At 38.3% G+C, this 25,781-nt stretch overlaps 1 protein-coding gene across 14 annotated transcripts in view; it reads right to left on the reverse strand.

Annotated features, from left to right (window-relative positions):
- Positions 1 to 3,126: 3,126 nt before the first annotated feature.
- TRIM2 (tripartite motif containing 2) overlaps positions 3,127 to 25,781 on the reverse strand; it is a 158,947-nt gene continuing 136,292 nt past the window's right edge. For 9 of the 14 annotated variants that reach the window (XM_053216852.1, XM_053216853.1, XM_027067537.2 and 6 more), the window contains 6 exons: positions 24,055 to 24,158; positions 23,651 to 23,818; positions 17,453 to 17,633; positions 16,333 to 16,403; positions 11,884 to 12,024; positions 3,127 to 7,635 (listed from right to left, as the gene is read on the reverse strand). In XM_053216852.1, the coding sequence (XP_053072827.1) occupies positions 7,483 to 7,635; positions 11,884 to 12,024; positions 16,333 to 16,403; positions 17,453 to 17,633; positions 23,651 to 23,818; positions 24,055 to 24,158 (818 nt within the window). In that variant the 3' untranslated portion in view covers positions 3,127 to 7,482. The other 5 variants (XM_027067541.2, XM_053216854.1, XR_008296072.1 and 2 more) reach the window with 4 other exon arrangements.

The following is a 25,781-nucleotide window of genomic DNA, read 5'->3' on the forward strand; positions in this document are numbered from 1 at the left end:
ATGCTATTGTATCATTTTTGCAGAGCATCGGTTTCAACGAGGACTCCTGGAAGCTGGAAAAATCTCAGATGGTCTGTGGCTCTCCAAAGGGCTATAGTACATAAACAGATACACGGTACATCTCTGGTAGTAACATTTCATGGAGTGGGAGTACGGGAGATTAGGAAAAAATGTGTAAGAGAGCTCCTTAGGGGGATGATAATGGAAAAAAGGTTGAGAAACACTGGTGTAGAGCAAGTATACAATTTATCATCCAAATGGGGCACATCTGAGAACGAAAGGGACTGTTATTTATAATTATGTGGCATAAAGCAGGATTGTGCCCATGAATCATGTGATAACTCAGAACTTCCCTTGTGTTTTATTAACACTTCTCTTATGGCTCTTACCTTAATTTGCTCTGTATCATAGTTTCTAATCATTCCATCTGGGAGAACAGGCACAGTAAGGAACTTACTCCTTTTTGTAGCCCAGTCTCATTTCTCCTCATTTCTTCTTGAGCATCCTGTGGCCTCACGACATTGAACTACTTGTTCTTTCCTGGACACCTCATGCTCTCTCGCCATCTTTTACCAAGTGTTGGCTCACAAGTGGTCCGGCGGCAACACCAGCCCTCTGCCTTCCTCTGCGACAAGTTCTTACCTGCCAGTTCCCTCAGCCCCATCCAGTGACCCCTGCCACCCTCCATTCCTGGCAGGAGGCCCGGGCCCAAGCCATAGGGAAGTCTGAGTCATGGTGTGGGGCCCTAGGTGCCCATGAGGGTCTCTACTTAGACAGCAAGTATCCCTATGCCCCAGGGAGCAGGACATTAAATAGCAAATAAAAACCACCACCACAGGTCAAGAGGCCACGGAAAAAAGGAAAAAGCCTTTTACATTCTTTTTGAAGGAGGGTTCGTGCATTTTCATTTTGCATCAGCCCCCACAAATTATGTAGCCAGCCATTATATATTACATATATCTTCACACACGTACACACACACACGTGTATATATACACACACTGAACATGAATACACACACACACACACACACACACACATTGATGTAAGTTTCATTCCAGTAGAATTAAAGCTCCATGAGAATAAGGACTTTTTAGTTTGCTGCTGTTCCCTAGTGGCTAGAACATACTAGACTCAGTAAATATTTGCTAATGAATGCATATAAAAGCAGCTCATGGTATTATAATTACCTGGCCTGGTTCACTAACCAAACTGCAAGCTCTTAGAGGCCACAGGCTTTACCTCATCTTTATATCCCTTACACCTACCTTAAACCCTGGTGTATCACAAGTGCTTAGACATTTGTCCAATGACAGCAACAACAAAAAAAGGCAGTAGCGTGGGGTAGAGGATAGAATATCATTTGCCCTTCCTGCCTCTTCACTTAGGGTAAATAATACCCTGCAGCTTTAGTTGAACTTGGCTGCTCTGGAAAGGAGTGCAGCTGGCTTCATGGGAAATGAGTTCTCAAAGGATAATTTGAGAGATGCTTAAACGTGGGACAACTGGCTTTTATCAGGAATGCCATGCTCTCTGCATCTGAAAATCTCCAAATGGCCCACGATGGCAATGGTGCCTGCTTGGTTTAAAGAAAAAATAAGTGAAGAATGGACGCAGGATTAAATAAAACCAATATCCGCAGTTACATGTTTGGCCTTTTTCTCATTTCTATTTCATCTGTCCTTCCAAGACTGACTTAGTCTCCTCTTGTAGAGTTACAAACTATTAGAGGTTTTTTTAACCCTCCAAAAAAACAAAACAAGAAATTTTTGTTGTGTCCCTCCATTGTTCACAAAGGATACTCAAAAGAAAATTTTAGTATTCCAGACTTAATGAAAAATCAAAAAGCCTATAAATAAAAAAGTTCTATGCATATATATGTAAGGCCATGACTTATTTACAATTAATGAAGAAAGACAAGAGTCCGTTATAGGAGAACAAAAGATCAAATATCAAACCCATACACCACTCAAGTTGAGAGCTTATCTGTCCTTAAGTCTTGTGGGGAAGATACCTGACCTATAGGTTAGCAATATTAAAATGACAACTTTGACATTATGAATAGAGACCAATGTAAAGTTTATTCGATTTATGAAAGCCAGGGCACCTGGCTGGCTCAGTCAGTTCAGCTTCCGACTTTGGCTCAGGTCATGATCTCACAGTCTGTGGGTTCAAGCCCTACTTCAGGCTCCGTGCTGACAGCTCAGAGCCTGGAACCTGCTTTGGATTCTGTCTCCCTCCCCCTCTGCCCCTCCCCACTCACACTCTGTCTCTCTGTCTCTCAAAAATAAATAAACGTTAAAAAAAAAAAAAGCCAGTTGAAACTATCTTCTTTGGAAGGATATGACATAGTGATACCCTATTATTTGTACATTTATCATCAGGTTCCTTTACGACCAAACCTCCAGAGGCCTGTCTGGACGTAATCTTTAGATGTTGTGAGTACTGCTCGAAATGCTTGGCCATTAGCTTGATGGAATATAAAAAACTGTATTGTAGGGGAGCCTAGGTGGTTCAGTCAGGTAAGTGTCCAACTTCAGCTCAGGTTGTATCTCGAAGTTGGTAAGTTTGAGCCCCACATCAGGCTGTCTGCTCTCAGCATGGAGCCCACTTTGGATCCTCTGTCCCCCCCTCTCTCTCTGCCTATCCCCTGCTCGTGTTATCTCTATCTCAAAAATAAATAAAATATTTTAAAAATAAATGAATAAATAAACCCCTAACCTCTAAAAAAAACCTTTTATTGTAATGAATTTTATTTTAATTAAATTTTGGAACCTAAAGACAATATTTACAGCGAGGTCCCTTTCTAGTTCTTCACCCCCTAGAAATGTGACCACCCTGATGCCAGAAGGTCTGTCCTGTGATTCTTTAAGGATTATAAGCATATTGCTTTGGGTCTATTTGGACTTCTAAATATATTTGCTAGACATACATGTCATGATTTTCCAAATTCCTGCTTAAGATACAGCCTAAATGCTCACCTGATTATTAGCATCGTAAACAACAAAAATTTCACTATGCTTTTCTCACTTTTATAAACAGTTTGTTTGAGGTATTGGTATCTTCCCCGTATTGTAGAACATTCCTTCATTTCCCTTTACTAAAAAAGCAAACAATACATAAACATTCACCCTGGAAATGGAGAAAACAAGCTTTATTATAATGATTTGAGATTTTGTGCATGGTAAAGGTATACACATGAATCTTGTTTCTCCTATGTTTCAAGACAGAATTAATTTAAAGTTTTATTGTAGACTAAAGCATCCAAAATACTGTGGTACATATGTAGCTACGGACATACAAACACTTTGATGCACAGCGTTCATTCTTTTCTTTAAATAGGCAGTCAGCATTTCGATTCATAAAAGAACAAATGAGAATATATCAGTATCAATGTCAGAGCGCGCAAGACTTAGTGTTCTATACACAAAACGTATGAAACAGACCTAAAAAGATGGAATGTACAAAATTTAAAAAGAAACAAAGGAAGCAGAAATCCTTTATACTCATACATAGGATTGAAAGGCTATAGAATTGAAAATGATATAAAGAATTCTATTACAAGAATACACTCTGTTGATGACAGAACATTCCCATGTCATAAAGCAAAAGCATTGAGTTTAAGGCTGTGTTGCTTTTGAAAGTTAATGGACGTGCTGTACATTCATTGGGACAACATAGCCAATTTATTAATCTATTTTAGAATATTAATAGCTTTCATACATTCTCGACAAACAGACCACACAATCACTGCCACACAGTTCATCTTCAGAAAGTTTAAGATTAACATCATGATTTGTAGCTTACTGTCATTTAAAACAAAACAAAAAAATCATTTATTTATACCAAACAAATCTTTAATGGGCACTTAGTTTCCTTTATGGCAATACTAGATTCCTAGTTATCAAAAATATTAAAATAATTGTAAAGTTTAAAACCCTGCAACATTTACAGAATGCAACAGTATTACGACTTTCGATTTTAAGCAAAATTAGATGATGTTCTCAAGCAAACAGCTTCAATGTTCTCCTACCTGGAAATGTCTTGTTGTTAAATTAGTAAACTAAAAATACTCCTCCCTTTCCAGAAGCTGGTGAATAGGGAGGATACTATAGAGTCCAAATGTACAAAAAGGTTTTTCCCTTTTGAAGTAATCTGCACATTGCCTAATATTTATTTGCTATTTCCTCCAATTAACTCAGTAGGTATTAGCAAAGCATTTATGTGAATCCTTCCATGTTAAGGATCCATAGACACTTGCTAGTATACTGCTATTCCAGTCAACTTCATGTGAGGACATACCCTGTATATTTAGTAGTAGAAGCAACTGTGTTCTAGTTGCATGGACCTGTAGTATTTATTTCTCTCAAATCTAGTCAAAGAGTAAATTAAAATAAGGAAACTTGGGGATTTGTTTAGTTACTGGAGACTAAAGTTTGATCAAGATACTAAGTACCATTTTAAAAAATGGTGAACAGTCATAAAGGCTTTTTATTCACGTGTTTCTGGATGGCCAGGTCACCACGTCCCCCAAGCCCAGCAGGGGAGGTCTGTTTTGGAGGGAATGCATTGTCACTGACCTTTACATTCAAACTGGCAATATGCTGCCGTAAGTGCCCAGGGGACATTTGAATGGGTAATTTCTCAGTGCTACTTATCATGAACGTATGACAGGTTCTGTACACTTGACAAAGAGAAATCAAACAATAATGATAGCTCAGGGAAAAAAAAAAATCACTTATGTTAATATCCTTCTCAGTTTACCAGAAACCATTTTCCAGAGAATGTGACAAAATTTCATGTAAATCTTGTCTACTCTATCTTATCAGCAGCACTTTCCCTCCTCAAATAAGCTCATCAAGAAATACAGTAAATGCTAATATGTATCCAAATGTGAAATGTTATCTATACTTTACCATACATGATTATATATTTTGGAGGGGAAAATACAGTGTTTCTTAGAGTGCCCACAACATGTGTTTTAGTAACAGATAGTGGAACAAGTCTGAATCAAACTATCTATTCTTCCATTCCAATTTGTGCCAATATTGACAGATTTAAAAAAAAAATAGCCTCATATTCAATATATTATTGAGATACCCAGCCCGATATGGTAGGACGGCTAGTTAATTTCTAAATTCACAAGTATAATTTCAGTGTTGTGCAAAAAACACTTTTAAGTCAACTAGTCTTAAGACCAATAGCCTGTGACAGAATCTAAACAGGAAGCCACTTTTACTTGTGAAAACAAACAGAAGTTATTTTAACAAATTTAAAAGGTTTTCTTTTAAACGGTCTAGGACCTATCAAAGGTCTAGCTTATCTTTTATGCAGAATGTTAGTAAAGGGCAAAATGAAATTCCCTCCCTAGAGTGTAAGCTCCAAGCAGGCAGGGATTTTTGTCTCTTTTGTCTATTGCTGTATCCCCAGTGCCTAAAATAGTGCCTGGCACCTAGTAAGCACTCATTTAATACGAGTGTTTGAATTCAAAGACTTAGTTCGCTGATGTTAGGAAACAGTATTTTATTTAACATCCAAAAATGCTACTGAATTTTATAACTTTATCACAGTCTCAAATATTTTGAAAACTCTACCTAACTAAAAAAAAAAAAAAAAAAGAAAAAAGAAAAAGAAATTCTAAACCTAAATGTAAATCTTCCTGAAAACATTTTTTTTTGAGAGGTTGATTTGGGCATAATAAATTTGACAGACAATTGGAAGTAGCTAGATTTCCCTTCTAAATTTAAAAAAGTCCTATTTTAAGAGAATGACTGGGTTATAAATTAAGCAATAAACATCACATATAATTATACATATGGGAAATGTTTTCTTATAGTACAGTTCTAAGGTGCTTTCAGTGAAAAAGATCCCAAAGTCATATCAAAGATGCCAAACATGACATCCTATTTGGTAGAACTGAGTAGAAAATTAAACAGTGGAAACAGACCACGTCTTACCTTACAGTATCAAAGACAGATTAACAATTGACTAAATTTTTCTTCACATTTCTCAAAACCCATTTATACTTAGTTTAAATTAAGAGTAACTAAAGTTCAACGTTTCCTTTTCTTTCAACCTGTTTTCGTTTTGTTTTTGCTTTTGAAAGCACAGAAGGCCATTTTCTGACTAAAAGTCAGCCAATACCATCATTCCTGGAAAATGGTGAAAATTATACCTGTTTTAGGGCTTCCTCTACTAGGGACGGCTTTAAACTGCTCAGTAAAGGGATGTGCTGGATGATGCTTCTGTCTTTCAGAGTGCTGCCTATTTCAATACACCAAAGGTTCAACTATATATATATATATATATATATATATGATACATTCTACCTTACCCTAATCATGTATACATAGTCCTTTAATGCCTCTACTATTCATTAGACAATGATAAATAACCGTAACATGCCCTTAACCTGTAATGCTTTCGAGATAACACGACTTTGGTAACACTTGCTTTCTAAGGGGAAACCATTAATCAATCACATGCCTTTGGCTGACACCATCCGTCCTCCAAAGGGCTACTTATGGCTCTCTGTCCTAGGACACTGGCGTCCTACTACATGTGCTGACATTCTGCAGGAGGTAAAGCTTTCGCTTTCGTGAAGTGGAAGAGGAGAGACACGTGAGAACATGGCACATAAAATGTGACTGACTTTTTCTTGACCACATGCCAGTGCACTAATCTGGAGTTGAGGGGGGCTGTTTGTTTACCAAAAGGTAGCATTGCTATTGTAATATGCTTTTTAAAGCATTCGGAATTTCAGGTTTCCCTGAAAATGGACTCTGTTTTTTGATACAAGGGGAGCAGGAGAGAAAAGGTGAGAACACACAAAAAAGATCTTTGATCTAACCCAGAAAGGATGGGATATGTGCAGTGGTTTTTAAGTGCTGAACTCAAGAGGCCTGCCTAATCACACCTGGGAGGGTTTTGCAAGACAGTTTTATTCTCTCCTAATTTACATGTAGTTATTGATAACCAAAAAAATGTCACATAAGTTAAGACCGACTGTGAAAGTGAGGTTAGAAGATCCCCCGGGTCTTGTAATTGAAGTTAAATAAAGTACAACAGATTCTGTTTTTGTTTTGTTTTGTTTTGTTTTTGGAGGCTCTGCACAAAAGCTACCATTCACGGGATTAACAAACACCTTTAAATATTCTAGGTTTTTTTTAGTGCTTGCTTGATTTGCAAAATCAGTTCAACTACATAAATCCCTGTCCTAGAAGCCATAGTTCACAGGTGTGAAACGCTGCGTTTTCCAAAGATTCAGTAGAAGGGATTTCCTTCTTTCAAACCCTAAAGGCGAATTACAGAAATCAGATATGCAGTTTTTAAGGAAATTGTTACATTCAGAAATCACCTTGGAAAGTTCGCCAATGATTCCTTCTAGCATGAAAAGTCTAGTGTAATCTGGTCCCGCGTCGAGAAATCCCTTCCAGTTTATAGTGCAAGACCTTTGGGAGAGGGGGGTCCATCTGCGCACCACTACTGTAAGTACCGGTAGACCTTGAAACAGTGGTTTCCAGAGTCTGCAACCACAACGTGACCATCTGAAGTAAGGGCCAGGCCCTGGGGGCCATACAGTGGGTCAGCAGATGTGTTAATGTAGGACAAAAATGATCCACTTCCATCAAAAACCTGTAAAAAATATAAAGTCAGAGTGTTACAGGAAAAGTTAGAGTAGTATGATGAAACAGGAGTTAGAAAACCCTTAATGCTCATATTGTCAATACAAAAGCACGCGTGTAACCTAACAGGTTCGTTTAGGTAATGATCATATATCCAATCCTTCACTCCACTTACCTTGCTTTTCCTCCTTTCACTCTCTATCCCTCAGAGTCACTGACAAGGAGCGTGCCATTGGCCACCAGACCTCATTTACATTCTTAACAGTAGTCAGTTTGAGGGGAATAGTCTTCAGTGGTGCCTGAAAATGAAGGACCCTTGTCTCCTACTCTCAGCCTTCATTTTCCACACTTCCAGCCTCACATCCCTCTTTTATCCCCAATCACAAGACAGAAAAATCAGCCACTAGACCACAAAGGAATGGTTCTGAGTCATAATATACAATGAGAAAATAAAGATCTTTTTTCCTTTTCATTTTTTAAAAATTAATTTATTAGAAAAAAATTTTTTTTTATTATTTTGAAATTTATTGTCAAATTAGTTTCCATACAACACCCAGTGCTCATCCCAAAAGATGCCCTCTTCAATGCCCATCACCTACCCTCCCCGCCCTCCCACCCACCATCAACCCTCAGTTTGTTCTCAGTTTTTAAGAGTCTCTTATGCTTTGGCTCTCTCTCCCACTCTAACCTTTTTTATTTATTAGAAAACATTTTTAACGTTTATTTATTTTTGACAGAGAGAGAGAGAGAGAGAGAGAGAGAGAGAGAGAGACAGCGCATGAGTGGGGGGAGGGGCAGAGAGAGAGGGAGACACAGAATCCAAAGCAGGCTCCAGGCTCTGAGCTGTCAGCACAAAGCCTGACACGGGGCTCAAACTCACAGACCTCGAGATCATGACCTGAGCTGAAGTCAGACGCTCAACCGAGTGAGCCACCCAGGCGCCCCCTTTTCATTTTTTAAAAAATGTTTATTTATTTTTGAGAGAAAGAGAGCACGCGTGAGTGGGAAGGGGCAGAGAGAGACGGAGACACAGAATCCAAAGCAGGCCCCAGGCTCCGAGCTGTCAGCACAGAGCCTGATGTAGGGCTTGAACCCATGAACCCTGAGATCATGACCTAAGCCCAAGTCAGATGCTTAACCGACTGAGTCACCCAGGCACTTCCTTTTCAGAAAAGAAGGAGTTATAAGAAATCAATAACTTGGAGTGCCTGGGTGGCTCTGTGGGTTAAGCGTCCGACTTCGGCTCAGGTCATGATCTCACAGTTCGCGAGTTCAAGCCCCGCGCTGGGCTCTGTGCTGACAGCTCAGAGCCTGGAGCCGGTTTCAGAGTCTGTGTCTCCCTCTCTCTCTGCCCCTCCCTTGCTCACGCTCTGTCTCTCTCTGTCTCAAAAATAAATAAACATTAAACAAAATTAAAAAAAAAAAAGAAGTCAATAACTCAACATGTACATTTGTGGGTTTTTTAGAATATTTTGTTTTTAAGTAATCTCTACACCCAGTGTGGGGCTCAAACTCACAACCCTGAGATCAAGAGTCACACACCCTACCAACTCAGCCAGCCAGGTGCCCCACAACATGTACATCTGGATATGAAGTAGTCTTCTTTTGGGCTAGAAGCTTCTGCCATGATGAAATACAAGGAACATTTTTCTTTCACAAGGCCCAGGCTGGTTTCTTTTGACCATTCTATTTGGCCCATAGGTGTTTCACAAGGCAGTGTGACTAGGCAGGTGCTAGGAGGGCCACAATACAAACAGCTAAGCACCTGTAGTCTATAGAACTGCTTTGTGAACTTGGTTCCCAGTCTGGCTTCTAGCTTTCCAACACAATAGAATAGCTCTTTCAAATGTAGATGTACATTAGCATAATTAAGCAAGATAAATATAATGGAGAAATAAAAGCATTTATAGTCTCAGTCCTTTTTCTGGGAAGTAATACCAGTATCACATTCAAACGGCTAAATACTACTGTCTTCACAAAGACACCTGGATGCTACCTGATTTAACCCGTGCATTCTGAGGTCTCAGAAATTCGGCACAGGGCCATATTGGCAAGGATGAATAACCCTGTCTGCACATGTATGTTTAGATTCTTCTGGAAAGAGAAATTGAGAAAAGAATAGTCTCTTAGTCTGGGGATTCAAAACCCTTGTTCTTAATTTAGAGAAAAATCTACTTTTTTTGTCTGGAAACAACTACAGACCTCAAAATAATGTTTTAATTCTTTTTTTCCAGAATGTAACCACTTTTATTATTTTTTATACCCAATTAAAATGGCAAATGCCATCATGACACCATTAATCCTAAACCATGAAAATATATTTAAATTCATTATTATATTTAAAATGTTTTTGTTCACTTTTAATTTTGAAATAATTATAGATTCATAGGAAGTTCCAAGGATAGTACAGAGAAATTCTGCGTACCTTTCACCTAGTTTGGCAGAATACTCCCGTAACACCATTTGAGTCTAGAGATTTATTTTGGGGGAGTTTTAAAATTATTAACTACATTTCCTTAACAGTTGTTGGGGTATTCAGGTTATTTATTTTATATTGAGTGAGTTGTGGAATTTGTACTTTTTGAGAAATTGGTCCATCTCATCTAAATTGTCAAAAATGCGCATGTAGAGTTCACAGAACTTCTGTATGCCTGCGGAGTCTGTGATGATATTAGCACTTTGTGTCTTTTCCTTTAGCGGTCTCATTAGAGGTCTGTCATCTTATTGATCATTCCAAGGAACCACCTTTCTGTTTCACTGCTCTTCTCTATTGTTTGCCTTGCACTACACTGATTTCTGATCCTATCTGCACTATTTCCTCCCGCCTGTTTGCTTTCAGGCTGTTCTGCTCCTCTACTTCTGGCTTTTTTGAGGTAGGAGCTGGGATTCGTGATCTCTGACTTTCTAATGTAAGCACTTAGTGCCAGTAAGTTCCCTCTCATGTAGAATGGTGGTTGCCAGGGCTGGAGAGTGGGGGAAATGGGGAGAAGTTGGTCAAAGGGTATAAACTTCCAGTTAAAAGATGAATAAGTTCTGGGGATCTAATGCGTTGTATGGTGATTATAGTTAATAAAACAATTTTATATACTTGAAAATTTTGCTAAGAGAGGAGATCTAAATGTTCTCACCACAAAAAAGAAATGGTAGTAACGTGACGGTGACAGAGGTATTGGCTAAAGCTATGGTGGTAATCATTTTGCAATATATGAGTGTATCAAATCATATTACACACCTTAAACTTACACAATGTATATGCCAATTATATCGCAATAAAGCTGGGGGAAAAACCTTCCTCTCAGGACCCTCTTAGCTGCACACCACAAACTTTGATACGCTATATTTGTACTTTCATTCAGGCCAGTATATTTTAAATTTTTCCTTGGGACTTCCTCTTTGACTCAGGTTATTCAGCAGAATAATGTTTTTAAATGCATAAAACAAAATACATGGGATTATAAAGGAAAACAATCATTATTAAAACATAGTTATCAAAATTGTACAAAACTGCGATATAGTAATATGTGTGCTTTTTATTTTTTTATTTTTTTCATTCTCTTAATGTTTACTTATTTTTGAGAGAGACAGAGACAGAATGCGAGTGGGTTGGGACAGACAGAGAGGGAGACACAGAATCTGAAACAGGCTCCAGGTTCTGAGCTGTCAGCACAGAGCCTGATATGTGGGGCTCGAACTCACGAGCTGCAAGATCGTGACCTGAGCTGAAGTCGGACGCTCAACCGACTGAGCCACCCAGGCGCCCCAGTATGTGTGCTTTTTAAACCAACACATTAAATAACAAGAAATGGTGATGTATCCATCTCATCTAAATTGTCCTGTAACACTGACTGGTTCTGAAATAGTGATGAGCATATGACAATTCAAGACCTCTGCAACCATGATTCCTCCTGGTGACAAAGTTATAGGTGTTCCTAAAACTACGGTGATTGTTGCCTATATTCATAATTAAAGAAAATGAGTTTTTAGTTGGAAGCTAGTAAAAACAGTAACATAATATTTTTGTTCAATGGATGGACCTCTCGATTTCTATCCACAAACACTTTTGTGTTAAAAATTCCCAATTCAGAGGTTTTCACTCTGGTAACCTGTTGATGTTTTTCTCCTCCACCTTAGTTTGGCACTTCTCCTGAGACCTAACCAATGAACAATGGAAAACATCCCAGTTGGGAGACAGCCAATTCTTCACTTCCAACAAACACCCGTCACTCTAAACAAATACATTAGCATTACATGAGTTTACCTGGATCCTGCTGTTTCCCCAATCTGCTACAATGATGTTTCCATTTGAATCCACTGCTACACCTGTTGGAGCATTAAACTGCCCATTTCCTTCTCCATTTGAGCCAAACTTCAACATGAATTCTCCCTCCTGATTAAACACCTGTATGAGATATTTTTAAATGATTTTATTTGAAACCAAAAATAGTTGAGCCAACATTACGGGTTTTAAAAAAAATATGTATCTCAGCAGATTTTTTATTATGAGTTAAGACATTCTAAAAAAAAAAAAAAAAAAAAAAAAAAATCTACAAAGTAGACCCCTATATTACTTATGGTTCCCCAATTTACTATATAAATTTGATTTATCATTTGTTAAATCAGTTCTTATTTCTAGCTCCTATCTGGTTATTGAATACTTATATGAAAAATACTTTTGTTATAAATTATAAAATATATAGGAATATAAGGCAGGATAAGAAAGTGGAGCTATAATTTTCAACAGTATTATTATTCCTGCCTTTGAATAAATAGCTAAATTTCAAGAACAGAAATATTACTATTTCTAACAGGAGGGATGATCAAAGTTGGATCAGGACCGTGGAGCTTTTTGTTAGGCTGGGTGCTCAGAATTTATTACCATTTTACAAAGTCAACGTGAGAAAGAGCAAGTTGGACTTCACACTTATAAGGGAATATAAGGGAAAAGTGTGTGTGTGTGTGTGTGTGTGTGTGTGTGTGTGTGTGTGTGTGTGTATGGCACAGGTGAGGAACAATAGAAGGGCTTTTTAATATATTTTTTTCAGAATATATATTTAGTTAAAATAGATAGGTCATATGACTCTAAGGCTTTGATAGATGCAGCATACTGAGGGGAGAGGGCTGAGAGAAGTTGGGGAGGTACACAGAATTCTTCAGCAAATTCTCTGATATATGATCTAGACAAGCAATAGCTTGTTGTGGTTAATTAAATATTCTTATTAATGGAGTGTTAAAGTACATGTATCAAATACAGATTATTGATTTGGAGAGAAATAAATTGTTATTATGTGGTTATTTGTAAGCTACAGTAAGCATAATTTTATCTTGATTCAGATGGTATTTAATGGCTGTGAAGTATCTCCAGGATATTATTTTAAGCTTCCATTATGATGCAGCCAACATATGTTGAAGGACCCATTAACAAATCAAAACGTATTACATGCAAAGCCATGAGAGTAAGGGTTCCTGAAACGTGGAACAGAGGGAGTTCACCATACCCCAGTGCAGACCTAATTTGAGAATGATCTCAGGGCCTTTTACAGATTCTCCTACTGCCATCTCTGTGATCATGAAAGATTAAAATGACTCTCTTTCTTTTAGTTATGTACATTGGAGAAGCAAAGGGAGACAAACCATCTCTAAAGGCTAAACTCCCTTTAAGATAAAGAAAAAGAATCATGACTGTTTCTTGAATTAATTACATAACTTGCCAGCTAAGCAAGCTACCTCTTTGGTTCTTTGGAAAGGACAAGACAAGAACTAGCTTTGGCTAAGATTATTTTTTAAAAATCTTTCCTGACTCCTTTTATCTCCTTTCACACAGAATGTTCTTGTTTTAAAGGCCAATGAAACTGTTTGTATGCTGGTGAGGACACAATTTCTTACTCTCTGATCTTTTCCCTTAATAAGTCCTACCAATAATCTTTTTGTTTGTTTGTATTTATTTCACTGAAGAGGTGTGTTTTCCTTGGCCTACTGCAAAAAACACAAATGCTTCTGCCCCATTTTGTAATGATGCAGAATGCCAAATTTAGTTGTTTTGCAATGAAAACAAAATACACACTGAAAATGGCTAAAGAACTTAGACCATTTGTTAGCCCCGACCTATAGGCACAGTTTTTACATTTACCAATAGAGAAATGAATTGAATCCAGAACCACTGCTAACTGCCACGTGTCACAGGGGAAACAAAAGCCCAACTATTCCATAAAAGCTATATGGCAACAGCTTCCAAACAGAAGAGAAAAAACACTGGTTTTCTTAAATAAGAGGGAAACTGAGTTCAAATTAGTAAAATAATCTACCTCTGCTGTACTGAAAACTTGAAGAGTTTTCAGAATCTTAATAATTACAAATTTCTTGTAGCTTCTATTTTTCCCACCTAAAATGTCATTTAATTGCTTATAAATTATTCAGATGAAAACATATTAAGAGGCGGATGCATGAGCTGAAGTAGTTTTTACAGCTTTGCTTCTCATCCAAGTTTTTATAGCAAGTTTTTATCACTTGGATGATAATCCTTTCCTGATTTCAAAATTCTGCTCACCTCAAATACCACCTCCACTTGGAAGTCTTCCCTGATGGTCTTAGTTACAGAAATCTGCTCTTTGTTTTCTTCTGGATACTTATAGAACTTTATATGTACCTATATTAAAATAATAATTTATCGCTATCTGCCTTGCATTTTGATTACTTACATATGTCTTATTTCCTTCTACATTGTCAGCCAGGGCTGGTAACTAGGAGTCCTCCCACATACCAATGCCAGTTGATTCATAGAGGCTGCCTGGAGCATTGGGACGGAAAGGCTCTGAGGCCACAGTTGCGCTTAGTAGAAAAGAGCAACTTGATTAATAGGACTGTCTTCCGGTGGGGGTGGGCAGCATCTATACCAGGCGTTTGCTGGCCTTTGCTGATCCATATGAGTTATCTTCTGGTTAAATGCCCTGTAGTTAAATGATTCCCCTATTAAGTGAGTGAAGGATAGGAAGTCTGAGGACAGCCTATGTTACCGTTAAGCTCATCACACAGGACTGTTACAGCACCCCCGGCGGGGGGGGGGGGGGGGGCAGTCCAGAGCCCAGTCCCTTCTGCCTCTGCTGTTTCCCTCCTCCCCAGCACTACTCTTCCCAACGTCCTCTTCCGTTTACCAAGACACCTCCTGTAGAGAGAGAGGATTTGCAGCTTACAGACACTGAGGGAGGTAGGGGAGTGGGGAATGAGCTCCCCCACTATGGCAGCAACTCCAGAGACACAACGTGGCAGGAAGCAGCCTGAGAAGCAAGCAATGGTGGGCATCCTTTCCCCTCTTCTTGCCCCATCAGGGGCAGGCCCACTGTGCCCTACACTTTGCATCCACCAAAAAAAGCTCAAAACCATTCCATTTACTTGGGTTAAATGTATCTTTTGGGACAACCTGGGGGAAATGAAGCGGTGATGGACTCAGAAGAGAGAGTGCCTTTGGGTGTTGAAATCCTATCCCTACATAGCTATTCCAGTCACCAACACTGACAACTTTGGTTGCCCGATGGTTGTCTCTAAGCGCAAACTTTAGTCACTGGCATACGCCTCCTATGCTATTTCCCTCTTACCCTTCCTTTAAAAAGGCCTCACCTTAAAAAATTTTAACGAATTTACTTACAAGGAAAACATTGTATCACTTCTATAAGTGCAAACCAGTACCACTTGATGTAAACAGAGGGTAACCCTAAAAATAAACACATGACTCTTAAAATGAAAATGTCTGGGGCGCCTGGGTGGCTCAGTGGGTTAAGCGTCCGACTTCAGCTCAGGTCACGATCTCGCAGTCCGTGAGTTCGAGCCCCGCGTCGGGCTCTGTGCTGACAGCTCAGAGCCTGGAGCCTGTTTCCGATTCTGTGTCTCCCTCTCTCTGACCCTCCCCTGTTCATGCTCTGTCTCTCCCTGTCTCAAAAATAAATAAAGTTAAAAAAAAAAAAATGTCTGCCAGTGCACTGCCCAGGGCCACCTGGCGTGCCTTCAGTGGAACATGCACCCCACCTTAGGAACCGCGGTCTAGAATGTAATTAAACATTTTCTCGTTTCAGTAAGTCACAAATTTGTTTTCATTTCTGGATGTCCTGATTTGCTCATAATAAATCTCAAATCTTTCTTCCCCCTACACCTAGTAAGAAAGATGTACTACACTGCTCGGCGGAGGGGAAGAGGCACTGTATTCTGGGGAACACCAAGTGTGCGAAAGCATTCTCTAAAGTATGAGACATCTATAGGAATGTATACTAGGGCTATTTCCCTCACAAAATCTGCACAGATTTTAGATATTAGCGGAGTTCGGATATCTAATTTTGTTTGAAAGGACTTATGATGCAGATAATTGAAAAAGTGATCTTGTTTTAATGTATTGAATAGAGGCAAAATATTAAGTTTTGGAAAGTTCTGCCTCTCTAAGTTCAAGCAACTGCTTTTTCAAATTTAATTTTTAAGTCATCTCCATTTATAGCTATTTCAAATTAAAAAACTTGTCGTCACCACATTTTGTTTGATTTTCTGACTCTCCCAACTCTGTGGGTCCAAACTAAAACCTGCATCTTTAGGGAGAAGCAAAGTGTACTCTTTCAGGTTCATTCCTTTAGTTCCTGTGCATATATGGGAGTATTACATTATTTTCTCCCAGTCTGATTTCTCAATAACAGCAGTTAAAAGTGAACAATAAATGGTGTGTTTATAGTACCTTGACAGAATGATTATGGAAATCTGTAACAATAATCTCATTATTGCTATTTACAGCTGCAAAATGGGGACCTGCAATAAAGATGAAAAACATATGTGACTACTGTTAACCATAAAAATGATTACAACAACGTAGCAGTTACAAAACTCAACATATTAGTTATTTAAGAAAGAACAAAGAATTATAGACTCGGTTCTTGAAAGATCATTCGGCTAGAACACTGGCTCTAGATGGCCTAGGTCCTGGTCCTCTATCATTCTACACTCGGGACTGTCTACTCTGGCTTCTTTTACATCAAGCTAAGAGTGCCAGCAGCCTTAACGAAGCGTAACGAGCAATAAGCATCAGAATTCATTCTCTGCAGCACCATCTGAAAGTCACATCTGCCAGCTTCTCTGAGTACATGTTAGTCCCTTTAGGGAGGATGTGGGGAGTCTTAGTACTGGGAAAAAAGACGCCCATATGTAATATTTTTTTAAAAAGTAGAGCAGAAACCCATATTTTGTAATTTGGGGTGACATTCAGAACCTGGCAGAACTGGAGACAAAGCACAAAAATGATTATGCAAATTATTGTCAAATGCCGAAAGCATCCTTTTAAAAAGAAAATCTAATATACCGTTTTCAGCCTCTTCTTGCAGATGTTAAAAACTAAGTCAGCCTGTGCTTGCAAAGTGGTACACCAGAAAGAGAAGTAACAGAACTGCCCTTCCTGTACTCAGCAAATTTTCTAAAGTCCTGCTCTCTTACCATCATCTAGAAAGGTGAAAAAAATTCTCATTCCGAAGCTCTTTCTTATACAAAGCTACAGCTAGGTAGAAATTGGAGTTACTCCACTGTTCCTCAAACATTTTTATTTTAAATTTTATGTTTTACTTAATATTCAAAGATTTGACTTCTGAGCTGTAAACTGCTGTCAATAAAAACCACACACGGACCGCAGTTCAACTTACTGCTGGCGGAGTAATTGAGAAGCATCTCATCATGCTTTTGCTTAGATTTTATCCCCAGTATCTTTCCTAAAGCCGGAAAACACACTGGGGATTAAGGCATCTTCCACATGCTCCAACATCATGCAAATGTGAGCAGAAGAAGCGTAAAAAAGGGGGTTTACATATTACCATCGAGTGTACCTGCAAACTGCCTGTCCCCATTTCCTCGGCTACCAAACCTGGTGACTATTTTCCCATTTGGCTGGAAAATAAACACGCAGCACGCCTTGTTGTCCACCACAATGATGTGCCCGTTGCGGTCCACAGAGACTCCTTTGGGCCCCATCAACTTTCCTGATCCGATTTTTGTCTGTTAGAAACAAGTACAGAAAATGAAGTTTAAAACACTACAGAACATGAAGACAGACACCTGTTTTAGTAAACACTTACTTGAACCTTCAAATGGGGGTGCACAGTTACTCATATGTCACAATGATGTCCTGTTTTTGTCACATCCATTATCTGCTACTAAGATTTATGTGAAATCCTTACTTTTTAAGAGGCTCACCACCAAGAATGTTCTAGAATCCCCTTCACTGGGGTCACAGTTCCCTTGTAAAGATGCAGTGCGGTGTGGCAAAAGATCACTGGGTCAGGAGTAGGAAGGCTGTTCTATGCCTGTCTCTTGTTTTAGACACATCTGGTATAGCACAACTGGATTTGATTTCCTTAAGCTTCAGATTCCTTATATATTTAAAAATGTAAAAAACAAACAAACAAACAAAAAACCTTTAGTAACTTCCAAAGGCATTTTTGGGATAGGTACTAAGTAAAACAATGTAGATAAAGTGCTTAGTGTAGAGTATAGCACATATTAAGTAGTCATTAAAGGGAAGCCATCATCATCGTTATTGTAGATCATAATATCAAAACTGCCAAGAATCTGCCATTGAACTTTACCAGTGTTAAGTTCCATGGAGGCAGGAGTTATGTCTGTTTTGTCTACTACTGTGTACCCAGACCCAGCATACTTCTTGGTGCCTAACCAGGTAGTCAACAAGTATTAGCCGAATACATTAATTTTAAAAGTCTAGCATTATTTCGGGTAACCCTGATGATTGAATGGTTCCAGTTTTCAGTATTTTAAAATGGGAGAAAAGCATTAGATTTCTATCAAGCACATACCATATGCATTTGAAGTCTTACTCATTTTTCCGAGTAGACTATATAAATGCCTGTTTGCTAGGAGATGCGTATCTTATATCCTTCCATTTATAGCTCCATTATAAAGTACTTACTCATTCACCCATTTATTTACTAATTCTGCAAACATTTGGTGGGTGATAGAGCACCCACTGTGTGGCTAATGACTCCAGGCACTGAGTAGACACAGACAAGTAAGACCAGCCCCTCTCCTGGAGGATGTCTCAGTCATACTGCAGAGACAAACACGTTCACTGGGTCCTGTTTAATGTGCCTGGTATTGAGTGTTTGGTAAATCTGAGAGAATTCAAATAGGCTATCCTAGAAGCCATAGAGAACAAAAACTTAATGCAACAGGTCACTATAAACAAGGAAGGAGAAGGAGCACCCAACGTGAGGAAGCAGCCAGAAAAGAGTGCCTGGTGAGGAGGATGCACAAACCACAGAGGCTTAGAGAGTCAAGTAGATCTCTATGTGTCTTTATAAATGTTTTCTCAGATATATTATTAAACAAAGCAAGGTACTGAACAGTGAGTATAGTCTGAGCCCACCTGAATGAAATGTGTTTATATATGTATACATACATATTCCTAGAAGAGACCAGTAAGAAACCATTGATATTAGTGGTGGTAGGAGAAACTCTTACTTTTCATTTTATACTCATCTGTAGGGTTATTTTAAATACTTTTTTTAAAGGTTTGTTTGTTGCGAGAGAGAGAGAGAGAGAGAGAGAATGAGAGAGAGAGAGAGGGTGTGTGTGTGTGTGTGTGTGTGTGTGTGCGCGCGCGCGCACGCGCAAGTGTTGGGGATGGGGGGTGGAGAGAATCCCAAGCAGGCTCTGCACTGTCAGTGAGAGACCAATGCGGAGCTTGAACTCACGAACTGCGAGATTATTACCTGAGCTGAAGTCAGATGCTTAACCAACTAAGCCACCCAGGTGCCCTTAGCATTAAATACCTATTTGCATGGATTACTTTTTAAATTAAAATTTTTAATTCCAAAATAATTTCATTACCCTAGGTTCTGTTTTAGTCCCCTTATTTTCTCTCTATATATTAGTGCTGCCTGATAGAAATATAACATGAGCCATGCATGTAATTAAGATTTTTCTTAATTACAACATCAAAAAAAAAAAAACAAAAAGAAAAAAGGAAAATTATTTAAATCATGTATTATATTTGACCTAACATATCTAAAAGTTATCATTTCAACATATAATCAATATTAAAATTACTGATGAAATATTTTACATTTTTTTTTACTAAGCCTTTGAAATCCAGTGTGTTTTTCACATGCATAGCACATCTCAATTTAGACTCATCCCATTTCAAGACCTCAGTATCCCTGTCCTAGTGGCTATCAAATTGGATAGAGCAATTCTATATACTTCTTCTAAGATCTCATTTTGTTATGGCATCAACTTTCACCTCTGTACATAAAAGTCTCAAATCCATATCTTTAGTCCCGGCCTATTTTACAAGTTATCATCTTAAACTCAACCAGTATTAAACCAAATTTACCTCTTCATTTCCACCATTTAAAAAAAAGGAAACCCAAATTAACACCTCCCGATTTCCTAGTTCCTTATTTTATTTATTTCTTTTGAGAGAGAGCACACACAGGCGAGTGGGGGGAGGGAACCCAAGCAGGTTCCAGGCTGTCAGTGCAGAACCCAATGCAGGACTTGAACCCATGAACTGTGAGATCGTGACCTGAGTCAAAATCAAGAATCGGATGCTTAACCAATGGAGACACCCAGGTGCCCCTCCTTGTTCCTTTTCCTCCTAGATACCACAGTTCATTCAAACCCAGGATCCAAATTTCAGAGCAAAATTCACTCTTCCCTTTCCAAGTCTGAACCTCAGTTTTCTTGTCTGTAAAATAAATGGCAGCTACTGTATTTACCTCCTGGGTCATGTCGATTCTGAAGGATAGAGTGCCAAGCACAGCATATGGCATCCATTCTCCTTCTCTCCATTCTTCAGTTGGTTTCATACCTGACCCTCAGAATTATCTTCCTTCCTAACAGACATGCAGGTATGTGCAGAGAGTATGGAGAGAGGCAATAGGGACTGTTCATAGTGGGGGTTCAGACCCTGTGTGATCTTTTATTCTTGTAAGCTTATAAATGAGATTCACATTTGATCTCTTTGATACAAAGAGACACATTCACTTAGGAAGGAAACAATGATATTCTTGCAAGGGAATTTGTTGTAATAAATTTGATTCTCATTTTGCAATCTAGCTCAGAGATCAGAGGCTATACCATAATGGCTTTTATAAACGAAACTGTATACTTTCTTTCATGTTGTAATGGAAGATATGTCAGTAGAGATCAAAAGGAAGAGAGAACGCTCTGATATTTATAGCAAGAATATTATTACTAGCTGACATTATTAACACTAGTTGTTACTTAGAATGACTCAGCCATATAATACCAAGCAGATGATAATTATGTAGAATAAAAACAAAATAAAGGATTATGGCCATGTAGTAAGAGCTAGGTCTTAAAACAAAAACCTTAAATGTTGAGTCAAAACCTCTTTTCCTTTTCCTTTCCCTTTATCACTCCCAGTTTAGCTGCACAAGATTCTACCATGTGAAATAAGAGTTACTGAATTTGGCCTGACAATGTGTCCCCTGTCTTAAATAGAATAGTAAACAGAGATATTTTAGACCCCAGCTTTGGAACAGTTAAATAAAGTATTTAACTCAACAAGAAGGTCGATAAGTTGAGGAAGGGATGATTTTAGAACATGGTGGCCAGAGGCCTCTGTATCTGTTCTGGGGTCACAAAAGGTTCCTAGATGGGCTGGAAGATCTAAATCAGCAGAAAAGATGGAAAGGAAAAAATTAGACGCAGAGAAGAATGAAAATTAGGGCTAAGAATTTGGTGAGTGAAAGAAAGAAAATGGGATAAGCTATTGTATCTCTAGAACTCTTAGGAACAAATACAAAGAATCCACTTTTGTGTCAAAGATTGGTCTTTCTGAGCACCTGTTTAATTTTACTGAATCCCACTGAAAAAGAAAAGAAGTATCTCTGAGTAAATGGTCATGTGTATGGTCAGTTGGATGAGCTCCCATTACACTACTAAACCATTTTCACGTGTTATCCCTTTATCCCCTGATCAATGCCTATTGAAAAAAAAAAAAGGGTAAGGTGAAACTATACCATATCCATTCCCCCAATCCTCTAGAGGGCATGAGTGTCCTTGTTTATTCCAATTACTACCAATAGTATTCCAACTATGAGAATCCAATCTTCCAGGAAGAGTGTATATTACATATAAAATATTGAACCATTGAATAAAAAATGCATAATTCAGGAAGCCCTTCTCTCTTAGATGTAAAACTCCTGTTTCAACCTATTTCACTACGTTAGATATAAAACGTTTCAGTATATTAGATTTAAAACTCTTGCTTCAATACTTATTTTAGCATTCATTTATGCATTTAGAGAGACAAGTCATGATTTTGCTAGAGTACGTAACAAGAAGAAATGGGTTGTCTCCAAACTAGATGGATATTTTCAAAAGGTCACTGAACAGCCTTCCTTCTATTCATGTTAAAGTTGTTATATTTGGGCATGTCTTACTACAAACGCAATTATGAAAATACAAAAGAAGATGAGGGAGTTAGAGATACACAAAGGCAAGAGGCCTTTCTGTGTATGTGGCTATCATACAGAGTCATCAAATTTCTAGGGGAACAAAAAAACGTCAAAGACAATCGAACAATTGTGTATACTATGGTAGAATTAAAAACTGTGGCTTTTTATTCTCCTAGATTGAAAAGATCCTGCCCCACACAAAACAAAAGCTCCCATCTGAAGGTTAATAATTATGAAAATAATGTGTTTTAATAAAAATGATGAGGTGACTGTAGGGATCCAATAACTTTAAAAAGAAAAATATAAATTCCTCCAATAAGACACAAATGAGTGAACTTTGCGTAATCTTCAGGATTCCAAAATAGATTATGAAGAGCATCATTTCTGAACATTTAGACAAGGAAGTGATGACCAGGTGCTGGCATGAGGTCATGAAGTCCAAATCACAGCTGATCAAATAGACTTCATTTTTTGGACAGGGTTACTGGAAGCAATGGAAAAGAACATTTTTTAGATGCCTATTTCATATGAGCCACGTATAAACTCCAGAAATAAATCTCATTTAATCCTTACCCAAATCCTACAAAATAGATTTTTTTTTAATCCAAATGGGACATACGAGACTATCGAAACTCAAAGAAAGTTGTATCATTAGTTAAAAGCTGCAGAGTTGGCATTCCCAAGGGTTGGTCTGGTCTGAATAAAAGTTCACGTTGTCACCTGAAAGAGAAGCCTCCAGCAGGCTGGACAGGGCAATGCAGAAGGCACAGTGAATATGGCCTTCAAAAAACACCTTTGACAAAGTACCTCCTAATCTTGTGAACAAATGCAGAAAATGGGCTGCATAATAATACTCTTCGATAACACTTCAGAAGAGATTTCTGCTGTCACTAGAGGGCTCTCTACTCTTTCTTGATGCAGAAACAGATGATGCTAGGGACACCAGCAAAACTGTCAAATGATGGCCCCCTGCCGTCCCCCTCCCCCTCCAGTGCAGCTCGACTCACCTTTCCTCTGTGCAGCTGCCATTTTCTTGTCCTTCAGATTCCTGTGTTATACACTTTAACACTAGGTTCTCAGATTGTACCTAACAATGCATGACTGATTCGAGGCTGACACAAATTGTTTTATATCCTTTCTGGTGTCTTTTTTTTTTTCCTCAAGGGGCTTGTAGGTTTTTTCAAAGGTAGAAACCATGTTTTATAATTCCGTTTCTCCCGTATCATCTATCAAAGGCCTGAGAAAGTAGAAGGCACTTCATACCTGACCATCTGTAGGTTAATCTAGGAAATTTCAATTGCCTCTTCAGTACCTTTTTCTCTCAGTTGTTCTTCACTGAATTTAGGTAAATCTGATGATATGTAAAAAAAGCCACTGAACCTAGCTGCTTTACAAAATGAAGCCACTGTTTCAGATATATAAAATTTATGATAACATCATTGTTACGCTCCATAAAACTTAGATGCAACAAAGTCAGCGTGTCTTTTGTGTATGAAAACTTGTTGAACTTCATCTTGTATTTCCTATCCCTTCTCTCTACTGCTTAGAAGCCAACTGCTAGTTTAATCTTACCTTAAACTTGCCATCAGAAGAGAAAATGCTAACCCACTTATTATCATAGTCTGCAATGATTATGTCCCCACTGGGATGCACGGCTACTCCTGTGGGCCGCTGCAGCTGCCCGGGAGAGCGTCCTCGTATGCCAAACCGACTTTTGAACTGGCCATCATTGGAAAATATCTGCAAAACAAATGACATCCCTTGGAATGTGCACTAGCACAGGAATTAGTGAGGAAAAAGGAGTCAAGAACATTTGTCATATGTACTAGAGGTCAGACCATGCAAACTCTAGCTGAAGAAAAGTCTACTAAAAGTTACCCTTTCTTTCCTTGTACTGTGGATCTTAAACTCTTACATAGGAAAGTATGCAATTATGTTTTATTGTGTAAACAAAGGTACATAATTAGGGGCCATACCTGTACACATTGGTTGTTGCTGTCTGCAATTAATATCTTTCCACTTGTAGACGCAGCTACCCCTTGAAGATTTGTAAATTCTCCTTTATTTCTCCCTTTGGTACCTAGAAACAAAGTATAAAAGCACAGAAATTAAGCAAAAGAGAATTGTTAATTTTAATGTTTTTTAATGTTTATTTGTTTTTAGTGAGAGAGAGAGAGAGAGAGAGAGCGAGCATGTGTGCATGAGTGGGGGAGGGGCAGGGGAGAAGGAGAGAAAGAGAATCCCAAGCAGGCTCCACGCTGTCAGTACAAAGCGCAACTCAGAGCTTGACCCCGTGAACCGAACAGGGAGATCATGACCTGAACTGAAATCAAGAGTTCAATGCTTAAATGACTGAATGACCCAGGCACCCCAGCAAGAGAAAATTAGATCTCTCAGTTTCTTCAAGAGAATTAGTCAGGCTTCCATAGGTAAACTGAGAATGTATTTTTTTTTTAATTATACTTTAAAAACAAAAACCTCCCCCACCATTACCTAATCCATATGCTCCTTAACTTCTCTTCCAGACCAATGAAGTCTTTGCAAAATCACTTTTTTAGGCAAATAAGCAATCTTAAGTCATAACTGCATATTACTTTAATATTGCATTAATAACCATATTAAAATATATTAGATGTCACAAAGAAACAATAATAAAAACTAATACTACAATCAAGGATATGCAACAAGAGAGGGCCTTATTTTAGAGTTTTGCCAAAATCCCATCCTCTCACTCAGCAGTTCTTAGAAGAATCCCAACTTGAAGAAACTTCTAAGAAGAAGCTTTCAGTACATTTAACAAACCACGAAGTCTCAGATGTTATAAAACTATCAGGCTGATTTCTTTTTTTAAGTTTATTTATTTTTGAGAGAGAAAGCACAGGGGAAGGGCAGAGACAGAATCCCAAGCAGGCTCTGCGCTGTCAGTGCAAGCCCAATGCAGGGCTCTAACTCACAAACCATGACATCATGACCTGAGCTAAAATCAAGGTGCTTAACCGATGAGCCACCTGGGTGTCCCAGGCTGATTTCCATGTACTGATTTACTCACGCAGTATTTTCAAAGACTCGGTACCTCATATGTAGTATATTCTTCCTGAAAACATACAAGATATCCTGACAGAGCACTTTCTGGATTAAATAAATACAAAAAGCAAAGGAAAGTTAATCAATCCAGTAATATTTTCATCTATACCAGACTTTTTAATGAGAGGTGAGGCAGGAGAAAAAAAAAGCCAAGGTGTCTATGGATTAACAGATTTCTGTTTTTGTTTCAAAACAAATGTTTACAACTTATTTCAACATGACCATGTAAATATTAATGAATGGAAATGGACTGAATTGTGCTCAGAAATGACCAGGAAGGACATTTAAGTTTTCATGGAGAGAGAGGAAGCTATGCCTTCAGTTTTTTGGCGCTTCTATCATTTCATTTCATCATATCATTTCATTTTTTAAATCAGATTCACAAGAGGAATTTGATATTTTGGTTTTAGACATCAATGCCGTGCCTTAGGCACACTTAGACAATGGCACACTGATAGTGGCTGACGTCAAACACATGCGTAAGCACTGCTTAGAAATAGTTAGACTCGCCAGCATTACCCTGATTCCAAAACTAGACAAAGACCCCACTAAAAAAGAGAACTATAGACCAATTTCCCTGATGAACACGGATGTAAAAATCTTCAACAAAATATTAGCC

The sequence above is a fragment of the Acinonyx jubatus genome, chromosome B1, assembly GCF_027475565.1.
Source record: "Acinonyx jubatus isolate Ajub_Pintada_27869175 chromosome B1, VMU_Ajub_asm_v1.0, whole genome shotgun sequence".
NCBI lineage: Eukaryota > Metazoa > Chordata > Mammalia > Carnivora > Felidae > Acinonyx > Acinonyx jubatus.